The sequence below is a fragment of the Solanum dulcamara genome, chromosome 1, assembly GCF_947179165.1.
Source record: "Solanum dulcamara chromosome 1, daSolDulc1.2, whole genome shotgun sequence".
Classification (NCBI taxonomy): Eukaryota; Viridiplantae; Streptophyta; class Magnoliopsida; order Solanales; family Solanaceae; genus Solanum; species Solanum dulcamara.
The window spans coordinates 8,172,072-8,183,348 of NC_077237.1; the positions used below are offsets into that span (position 1 = coordinate 8,172,072).

Sequence of the window (11,277 nt, forward strand, 5' to 3'; positions counted from 1 at the left end):
GAGATATAGTGACACATGGCGGAGAAGAATTTCTTGTGCTCTGATACCATGTTGAGAAACTCCATTAATGGGAGTAAGGAAGAAGAGAAGAGAGGAGATCTAGTGAAGAGAGGAATTGGGAGAATGAGAAAACTACTTCATTCATTCATTGTGAGAATTAGGTACTGTACATGTGAGCTTTATACAAGATATTTTTCTCTACTAAGAATGACAATTGTCATTCTCTAATTACCGGAGAATCCTATGCTAACTAACACTCTAACCGATTTAACTAATTGCTTGATTTAACTTGTACAATTAATGAATTAAATATCCTCAACAGAAGCCAAGATTTGAATTTATTGTTTTGAATTTTAGAATAACAATATGAAGAGCTAATAATTAAATTTTAAATTTAATATGTACATAATTAATAAATTTTTTTATATAAATACATTATTTGTGAAAAGTTACTTGATTTGGCCGAACTTATATCAAACTTCTACACCACGACTGTTTTTGCATTTGATAATATATTAGTTCGTAGTATATTATGGTATTTACAAAATTTTTTACTTTTTTTATTTGACCATGTCGTATCTAAATTTTACTGGCCTGATTAATTTGAATTCATGCCAGGTAATAATTCATTTTCAAAATTCAAACTTGAAATTTTCGATCAAGAATAGAGTAATCACATCTATTAACAGACTTAATATTTTTGTTTCTCAAATCTGCTACTCCCTCTATCCCAAATATTTATAACACATTTTTCTTTTTAATCAGTTCCAAAAAGAATTGACATATTTTTTATTCGGTTCAACGCCATGCTATTAACATTTTACCCATATTAGGTCTCACTTATTTGGCAAAAAGTCTATGAAAATGTATTCTTTTATTTTTTTCCCATTTATTTTAAGGATGATTTTGAAATTTAGTAAAGTCTTCTCATATTTCGTAAATTATATACTCAATTAAACTAGATCATGTAAATTAAGACAGTGGGAGTAATATTTATTGACCACAGGCTCACAGCTAAATAGGACATTCCCTTATCCACTTATATTGGCCACAACTAAAACTAGTTATATCTCAAGAAAAAAAAAAAGAGAGAAAAAAAAATCAATTGAAATGGCTTTCTCTGCAGCATTTTCACAGACCTCCTTCATATATTCTTCACCTTTCTCACAAACAAGAAAAAGTAGAATTAATTATACCCCTTTTATTATTAAAGCAGAAAATAATTCATCTGAACCAAAAGAAAATAATGAGAAACAAAAATCCCAACAAGCAGCAGCAACAGCAACTTCCTCTAGTACAACAGCCACTGCAACAAAGCCTAAAAAACCTGTCTATTCTAGTGAGTAACACTATTTCATGAAATTATGTCAAATTTCAGTAATTCTTTTATTACTTACATAAATTTTCTTTATGTAAGTTTTTTTTTTGTTTTAATTTTTTATGTTTTGGTTGGCAGTGAAGAAAGGTCAAATAGTCAGGGTGGATAAGGAGAAGTATCTCAATAGCATCAATGTGAGTTTTTTTTTTCTACTTCTACTCAAAGCGTGAGAATGCATATTATTTAATCAACATTATGCTTATGATTATGAATTCAGACTCAATATTAATAAATTTATGAAAAAAAAGAATAAATAAATATTCTGAATTGAAATTGTGGACATTCTTGCACTGGAATTTGACTGTTTTTTTTTTTGATATATAATTTTCAGTATTTGTCTGTTGATCATCCACCTTATTACAAAGGCCTGGACTACATATATGAAGACCGTGGTGAGGTACCATTTTCTTATTTTTGTATGAACCATGTTAAGGGGAAAATACAATTTGGAACAACATTTTATTTAATTATTTAAGGTCTTGCACTAATCATATCTCTGGTTAGGTATTGGATATTCGCATATTTGAGACAGGAGAATATGCACTTGTAAGTATATCTTTTTCGAAATTCAATTTATTATATCAAAACACACCTCGAAATATAAATTTCACTGAATATAACCTTATAGAAATCAAGGTTGAGACTTTACCTATGCTGCAGATTGGATGGATTGGAATACCAACTGCACCAGCTTGGCTTCCAACAGATATGCTAATCAAGGTAATCAGCATTTTAAATCATTCAAAATACTATAGCAACAATTTGCATCATTTCATTCGAACAAATTCATGTTGAACCTTATGGTACACTGATAACAAACCTCCTTGAACTTAAATGTCACAACACTTCAAATGAGAATCTCTGTAATAGTAGTCTTTTTGGACGACTCATGACAATTAACTGTGTTAGAGTCTCACGTTGATTTAGCGAATGAACTGATGGTTTGTTTATATGAACTTGAGCAATCCTTCTCTCTTGAGTTAGCTTTTGGAGCTAAGTTAGACATAAGTGTCACATATTTATTTGATGATACAGTTTTCACTTTGATAAAAAGCCGTGGTTTGTTATGTCATCACACATTCCCTAACCGAATCCAAATTTTGCAGTCTGATAAGCTGGATTACGAGAGAATATAGTAGCAAGTCTACAGTTTCAGACCAGTACATGCCAGACAATAGTACATCAAAGTGGAGCATCAGATTGACAACTGATCATTGAAGATGAAGAGAGATGAGATGGAGACACCTCCAGATTTATTTTTACTGATTGCTAGATATATTATTATTTATCCTTGAAGATCACTCAATTATCTTCTCGGTTGATACTAATAATCGTCAAATTAACTATTACGAGCTTAATATGACTATCCAAAAGGTAACTGATTCAAAAATGGACTATTCAGTAGGTAAAATATGACAAATTAGAGATGTTCTAGATCAACTGATATATATCAAACAACAACACTACCCAATGTAATTCCACAAGTGGGGTCTGAAGAGGGTAGAACTGAAATATGATATCATCTAACATAAAATACCTTCCACATTGAATAGAATGGAGTCTGTTAACAAATGAATATCGAAAAGTATCTTCCAGTGTACCATTAAATTATTCATAAGAAATTATGATGTACAAACAATATACAGTAGGCAGGTAATTGGAAGGTTTCAGTGCACAGCAGCCTGTAAAAAGGGAAGGTGAAGAGCAGGTATATGGAGTATAAGTTATCTGTATTTTTATCCTGTAAACAATGCCGTACTTGGTATCAATATCTGTAAGCGATGAGGGTAGAGAATGAAATGAAGAAACCAATAAAGAAGGGATGCCAGGCAAAAGCAGAACTTACAGCCTTCTCCTAGCACGCTTAGTAGCATTCATAAGCTCTGTCAACGAAGGAAGGGGTCGAGGCACTGGTACATGCATAGACCGGTATAATTTTCTCAAACTTGGGTTGTAACTGTTTGACAATCCAACCGCTGACTCAAAAATACAATTCTGTGTTTCTGTGTGCATCAAGCACTCTTTACTCTTGATGTCTAAACCTTCACTTACTGCCAAGGTCTTACCAGCTTCCACCACAACTTCTTCCTTCTTAAATGAAATAACCTCTAACTCATCGGAACATCTGAATACATCATTTTTATCTGGAAGTATAGGCTCCTTTTCTTCATGTTTGAAATGAGAACCATTGAGCCCAAGCCTTGCCCTACCAAATAATGTTACTGGGGCTGTTTTGCTTGGAGAAGACAGATGTGACTGCCTACAAATGCTAAAAGATGATGTCGTTGACTGGGAGTTGTCTGCATAATCTTGAGCATTGCTCTTGGCCAAAGGTGAGCTTGAAACTTCAACTACATCTGGAGCTGTTTCTGCATCAACCTCAGATTCCACGTCCATAGTGAATCCCAAAAGTTTCCAGAAAGGGTCATCAAAATTCCGATGTTGATTAAATAGACGCTTCATATAATCCAGCTCCATAGCCTTACAACTAGGTGTTGTAGAGACGACCCACCTAGGTGCAAGAAGTTGCAGAGCCCACTCCAGTTCTTCCTTTGATGAGTGTATGGTGTAACAAATGTGCCAGACACCGAATATATCTCTCACTGGTTGATCACATCTTTCTTTTTTCCGCCTTTCAATATCCGAAATACCATCATCACATGCATACCACTGTGCTGATGCTCTAATAATTAGAGGTTCATGCTGACAATCAGACCGAGCCTCTGTGATCTTGGCTTCTGCTCTTTGGTACAGTTTTGGAAACCCATCAAACAGTTGAAAACGAGAAGATGTGTCTTCAGACAGGATTTCAGGCACCATTAGTTCCAAAGCCTGAAAGCATTCTGGAGTTTTAGCTTTATCAACGTAAATCTTGCAACCAAATGTCTGTGCAACCTGCACGAGAATCTCCTCATGGCCAAGAAGATCACATGTCAGATATACTGTAGGAGCTTGAGGGTGCTTCCATATGCAATTGATGACCTGTTTGTTTGAAAAAACAATTTTGTGATGTTAAATATATTTATCAATCAAACAAGTGAAAGAAATGGCACATAGAATAATGGTTAAAGACTGTAGACTAAAGAAGAATGATTCATTTAGGGGAATGATTCATTTAGGGGCTAAAGCTATTGTTGTATTTGATAAGCATGATAATAGAGCAAGAAACTTGAGTTAAGTAAGAATTAGTAGATGGCAAAGGCGAGTCTTTCTCTAGCAATTGATTTGCATCCAGAGAAACTTTGATAAGCCCGACTATTCTGTATCTCCAGCTTGAATGTACATCTTTCCTTTTTAATTCCTTCCAAAATGGTGTCCATTCCAAAAACGTCCTTTATCATCTCAATACTCTTTCCAGGTAAGCATGGATCTTCAACATTAGGATGGCAAGAGTATCAATTATTTGAACAAACCTTAATTGCAAAACAGACAGTGGACCAAGATACATTTTTTTCTGCCAAGCAAAATTCTAATCACCCTAAACAAGAACGGTGCTTGATGTCTCTTACGGAAAAATCATTGTTGAGATAAGTCCAAGTTGTGGGTTTAGGGATTTTATAAACCTTTAATTTAAAAGGAAAAAGAATCACTGTGAAGGCTTACAACAGCATACTAAGTCTCTTCACCAATCGTAAGCCATACGTAAAATGAGAGTGAACCAACTTTATCGACAAAGGAGATTGGAGCCTATTCTTTGTTGATGCTTGAGAACCAAAAGCTCACAACTTCTAACATTTTCTCACTACTCACCCATGATTCACCAAGAACGCAGAAACCTTCACAACTTGTGCAGGTAAAATTTCAAATACGTTGGTGTTTCGGAGGACACTATGGCACAGTACACATGTCTTCAATACAAACAAAAGAGTGCTGTATATAAAAATCCAGAACTTCCTCATGCAGCTGCTTTTGTTCTGCTTCATTGGGATATACTCAGGGTCACACCACTTATCTGACCAATGAGCTAACGAAGCTGGATACGGAATTGTAAGATTTAGCAAGGACACGCACTATCTAGATCCAGTGACAGGACTTGATTTATATACTTGATTTGTATAGGGTGAATTGAATCTAATCATAGGGCACAAAACCCAAAACAAGAAGCATCTGACAACTAATTTCCCACCTGTAAAACAAGCTTTCTCTAGTATTCAGTGAAACCCAATACTAAAGAGGTATTCCTAAACACAGATTGCTATTGGAACAGTTGTCTTCATCTCTTATTACCTCAATAATTTTAAAAAATTAACAGTCAAAGAAAAAAATTCCTGCTGTGCTTATGGCTCTTGATTTAACAAGAATGAGTGTTCTTTTTTTAGATAAAAATATGGTTCTTGATTTTACAAGAATGAGTGTTAGAACCTGTTGGATTGCTGCCTGCCTGCTGGGCATCTTCAATGGAGACTGACCAAATGTGCAATCAAGGAAAATGCAATCAAGCTGACACTTTGGTTCTTTTCCAGGGGTGCCCACATACTTTAGGGGTAATTGTTGCAAACACTCAATCGTGAGTCTGCAATCTCCTGTATGCAGGAAATTTCCAAATTTGCCTTCATACAAGAACATTAGAGCTCCTGCAAGTTGTTAACATCATGCCAAACGTTTATCACCATAGCCCTGTAATAACTAAGGTACTGTAGAAGAACAGAATGCAAGATGAGAAACTAAACCATCAAATAAAGGCTTTGACGTATGCCAAAGATACAATCTTTAAGGCAATAGTTTCCCCCACTCATCCTGAGTTTACATGTTGACTATAAGACCACCTAGGTATACAACACAACCTCTTAAAAGATAAACAAAAAAAAAAATAAATGAAGAAAAGAGCAGCAGATTGCACTTTACTAGGTAGAGACTCTAATATGCCTGGAGTCATTTATCACAGTCATATATGTTAATGCCCATCCAAAAAAAAAGGAGATTTTTGCAATTAGACAGCATCACTTCAGGTGCCAACAAGAGCCAGACTGATAAAAACAACAAAAGATCCCCGTGGGACGGATTAGAAAGAAAAATAAAAATCCCATACAATAATACGCAAGTACTAGTCACCTAGCTCATTGATAGGAGTGTTGCATAAGAGCGGTGAAATGCCAAATACCAACCTAACTAAAGAAAAATGCATCCTTCCAAGATGAAGAAAGGAGGTTGCACCAAGTTTTTTCCACCTCGTAAAAAAGAAATGAGGTGGTCACCTTTTTTGATCAGGTAAAGTGGATCTCGTTGAACTTGCATCCAGTACATGCATTCAAGGTACAGAAAACAAGAGTAGCTCATGTACAATTGACACATACGACATACCTCCTATGAAAAACGAAAAGAGGTGGTCACCACCGTGACACAACTTCCGCAACTTGGTAACTCAACAATCTACTCAGTGTCAGTACAACGTCTGAGAAATGTCAGATAAGTGAGCAGGGAAAACACATGAACAAACAAGTGGACGCACAATAGTGGGTACCACTGCCACCATTACACTCTTTATGGTCAATAAAGAAGGTTAAAAACCATGAGGTCTAGGTTTCAAATACGGAACTCATGTTCAAAAAATCAGTGGAGGCAAAATACACTAGCTGATCTCTTTCCATCTATCCAAGCTAGGGTGAACAGAGTTACCTGGTGCTTGTGCTGGTGGGGCGTAGTAAGTACCTCACGGAATTAGTCAAGGGAGTCACAAGCTGGACCAGACACCACGACTATTTAAGAAAAAAAGTTACTCCTGTTATTCATAAGTTATAGGCATCAGAACAGAATGCTCTACAAGCCCAAAGTTTCATTTTGACTAGTCCCATTTTCGTGTTGAGGACGAAAGAAAGCACCTTGAAGCACAAATCCTTCTCTTTTCTTCAGCTACTAAACTATGAAGTATGAACTGCCTACTGGCACACCCGAAGCTTTAAAGCTGCTGGTGCATTCACCAACAATTTCAATTGTGACATGATTGCATCCGGCTACCTCACCAGAGGGGTCGTAGTAAAGATGTGGTGGACAGTGGACACATTTTCTTTATAGTTTAAAATAATTCTTGATTGTTTGAGAAGATGGTTAATATAGAAAAAGAAAATATAATAAAGTAGGAAAATTGGTAAGGCTTTGAGGTGTGTAGAACACTATCGTTAGAGAATTATTTGTCCCACACATGGTTTGCCCCACTCATGGTTTGCCCCAAGTTAATGGCAAATATTCTCCCAAGATACAGCAAAGCCTTGTGAATTCTGCAACTAGCAATATTAAAGAATTCCCTGATACGCTCATTAAATTTGGGAAATTCACTATGTCGATCTGAAAAGTTACTGCAAATTCTCCTTCTCAATTATCTCATGCAAAAATCAGTTAGTCCTTCTATTTGTAGATTAACAACGCCATTTATGACAGGTCTTATCTTTGCAAAGGTTTGCCTTTCAATAGTGTATCCTTGCATGAAGAGTCACAACATTTCAAACAAAACACTCTTTCATGCAATAACATAGCCATTCCGAAAAGGTAGGGGACTATCGTTGGTGAAATTTGCTAATTACACCAACAGATGTTCCCGAATTTAATATAAACTGGAGTGTACATTACAACTAATAAGAAACTCCTAGTAATGAACAACAAAAACACTTTACTGTAAAGAGCAAGCTATGAATAGAACAAAACTTCCGAGAGAAAAAAAAGCAAGAATTGTCTGAGCACAAAAAGCTACTGAAAAGCGGAAAAAGGAGTAAAAAGAAAGATAAAAGTCTCACTGCAAATTCATATGCACACCTGGGCAATGATTGGCATCAAGGGCAGTAACCTTGAAATCACCATCAGGGTCCTTGATCACTTTACATTGCCCAACTTCAATACCCACAAAAAATGATCCATCAAGCTGTCCAAAACACAACAGTTCAACATTTCCAGACCACATTGAGAAAACAATAACTAACAATTCGAAGAGAATTCATTGTACGGGTAACAGACCAGGGGGGGGGGGGGGACAGCCTGGTGCACTAGGCTCCTGCTATGCGTAGGGTTCGGGGAAAGGCCCGACCACAAGGGTCTATTGTACGCAGTCTTACCTTGCATTTCTGCTAGAGGCTGTTTCCAAGACTTGAACCCGTGACCTCTTGGTCACATGGAGACAACTTTACCGTTCTCAAATTCCAGCAATAACAACATACAGGTTATCTCCTATTCTCCTAATACAAGAATACAAGCTAATGAGTCATCACAAGAAGTATGTAAATGGTAAGAACAATTGAATTTTTACATCTGTTTAAATTTATGTTTTGAACTACTAGCTTTATAGCTTTCACATCTTATAGAAAATCGCATGTGGCTCGTAAGGGAGTCCATATTGTTCCTCCAGTTTGGCTTGATTCAAGTCTCACCACTAAGTAGTACAATTACTACTACTCCCTCCGTCACATAAATTTATGTGGCACTTGTAACTTCTCAAGAGTCTTGGGCGTAACTCACCCCCCAAAATCTAGCTCAAAGGGAGGAGGCTTGTCCAAGCCTTATAAGGAGTCCACCTATATCATTAACCATCAATGTGGAACTTTTGTCATTCTCTAACAGAAAGTTAATGTAAGTTGCAAGTCTTTTGAGCCTAACTCAACCCTTGTAGTATTGTCCCAACTAAGGAGATCAGAGATTTTATCCCTTCTCATCAGCCCTCCGCATGCCCTTATCCCTACAGGGCATGGACAATCTATTCAGGGGCCACAGGGAATGCCCGAATCTGATACCATGATAAATAGACCTTGAACCTAACTCAATCCAAATAATTGTCCAAGTCATATAAGGACTCCAAGGATTACAACTTCAATTCAACGTCTAAAATGGAGATTGTCCAAGTGATATAAGTTGTGAGCAAGCAAGCAATTGTTCTCATCAAATATGATGAAAATTTTACATTTTAAAATATTGATCAAAATTTACATAGTTCGAATCTGAAAAAGCTAAAAATGCCACATAAAGTCATAAATTGGTACAAATAATATTACTTTCCAGGCGTTTGATTGCAGAAATTTCAAAAACATAATAAAAAAAGGACGGGTTACCTGAGGAGAATGCTGTAAAACAAGAGTCCTGGTAAGACGGGAACAATAAATTGGAAATGAACCATAAATACAAATCCCTTGAGTGTGATCCTTGTGAGCATGTGTTAAGAAATGATGCCTCTTTGTGCTTGACTTCGAACTCCATGTATCTACTGAAAATGGCAACCCTTTTAGTATCTCAATCGGCATTTTCCCTTTTAGATTGAAGGAAGATGGAGATTTGAGAGGGAAATTATTCAATTCAACATCTATAATGGAGGTCGAAATGGGTGGGAAAATTGCGAAACACGATTCATATGGAGGAATGATCCTCTGTGGTGAGGTATATTTTGTGGTATTGTAGGACCTTTAATTTGATTTGATTCATAAAAGTCACGTCTCTTTTGACGGAGTCGTCTAAACAATGTAAAATATGAATTCAGTCCTGAAAGTTTGAGATAATTAAGTAATTTTCCTCAAAAACTTTTTCTACTCCATTAAGGAAGTATTTCCTTGGCAAATCTCTATATTTAAATAAGATAAATTAAGGGTAAATTTCATAAATATACTGTAGTAAATATAGCCAAGTTCTTTTTTTTTTTTGGTAACACTATCAATATTACCATTGACAAGCAAAATCAACATAAGTATAAACTAAAAGAGCACCTCGATATCCTTTTATGATAGCAGGACGAACACAGGCCTAATTACATGTGTAATCTAAGCATTAATCCTCTCTACCTATGTAGCTTCTTATATAGGAACGACACCGTTAGTCTATCTACCATCTCCTCCTTAATCTGTTTAATGACCCTCACTGTATATACATTTTGTCCCTTAAACAATTTTCAGTTACGTGCCTTCCAGGTGTGGTTATAAATCATTGCCCTCCATATGGCTTCTATAATCTCCTTTTAGATGGACTTCCAGTGTTTCCTCCTGATTTTCAGTAGTACTTGCTTCATAGTTCCATGTTGTAATCTGACACCAGTCCATTGCATCATAGTTGTCCTGATTGTTTTGAACGATGCACACTCTCATCGATTAAATGCTTAGTTGTTTCCTCGTTATTGACGCTAGCTACACAAGCAGCAATGCAGGACATCTAAAGATATATGCAATTGAGTCAATCCCCACTTTGTGAGCAATCTTTCCTTCGTAGCTAGCCATATAATGAACCTATGTTTAGGTTGTGTTACTGCATTCCAAATTAAAGTAGTATAGCCAACCTTCACTTGGCTTCCCAAAATATCTGAATAACTCTTTGATATAGAGTACCCCCCTCCCAGTGTTAGGTTGTATCTTCCGTGTGTATACCAAGCTCTCAAGAGTTTAGCTTTTTCCAATACCAACTACAGTCACGAGGGTGTTTATGTTCCCAAATTAAAGTCATTTTTCATATAAATGACATGTACCCACTTTATCCAGAGAGATTCTTTATCTACCACCAGTTGATATAACAGTTTACCAACAGAAGCTAAGTTCCAGTTCCTGCATCCCTTGACATTCAGTCCTCCATTGCACTGGGGCACACAAACGGTATCCTATGCTACCAGGTGAATCTTCTTCTTTTCCTCATTGCCTCCTCATAAGAGCTTCCTACACCTCTGATCCACCTAGCTCCTTCCGCACACTTTGTAGTAATATGAAGTTTTTATAGCCAAATTTTTATCTACATAAAAAATAGCCCAAGATTAGCGGTATATGTACGGGCAACAAAATGGTCATATGCATATTTAATATATCGATATGTATATATAATGTATCGATATTGTATAGATAGTATATACTCATGTATAGATGATGTATAACTATATAGCAGAGTTGTACATATATCTATATAAATTGTTGATACAATAAAGTATACACTGTAGACTCAAATCTCTTCTA

The 11,277-nt window shown here is 36.1% G+C and overlaps 2 protein-coding genes across 2 annotated transcripts; one reads left to right on the forward strand and one right to left on the reverse strand.

Moving 5' to 3' along the window:
- The first annotated feature begins 1,063 nt into the window (after positions 1-1,063).
- On the forward strand, positions 1,064-2,736 carry LOC129900695 (NAD(P)H-quinone oxidoreductase subunit O, chloroplastic). The gene is made up of 6 exons (XM_055975713.1): positions 1,064-1,339; positions 1,457-1,512; positions 1,710-1,775; positions 1,883-1,924; positions 2,039-2,098; positions 2,485-2,736. Exons 1-6 carry the CDS (start codon positions 1,111-1,113, stop codon positions 2,512-2,514), a joined length of 483 nt encoding a protein of 160 aa, XP_055831688.1. The 5' UTR covers positions 1,064-1,110; the 3' UTR covers positions 2,515-2,736.
- Positions 2,737-2,837: 101 nt separating this feature from the next.
- LOC129900686 (uncharacterized) lies at positions 2,838-9,709 on the reverse strand. Its single transcript, XM_055975703.1, has 5 exons — positions 9,409-9,709; positions 8,126-8,231; positions 5,741-5,952; positions 3,225-4,360; positions 2,838-3,119 (listed from the first exon to the last, which is right to left on the reverse strand). Exons 1-5 carry the CDS (start codon positions 9,595-9,597, stop codon positions 2,987-2,989), a joined length of 1,776 nt encoding a protein of 591 aa, XP_055831678.1. The 5' UTR covers positions 9,598-9,709; the 3' UTR covers positions 2,838-2,986.
- Between the last annotated feature and the right edge of the window lie 1,568 nt (positions 9,710-11,277).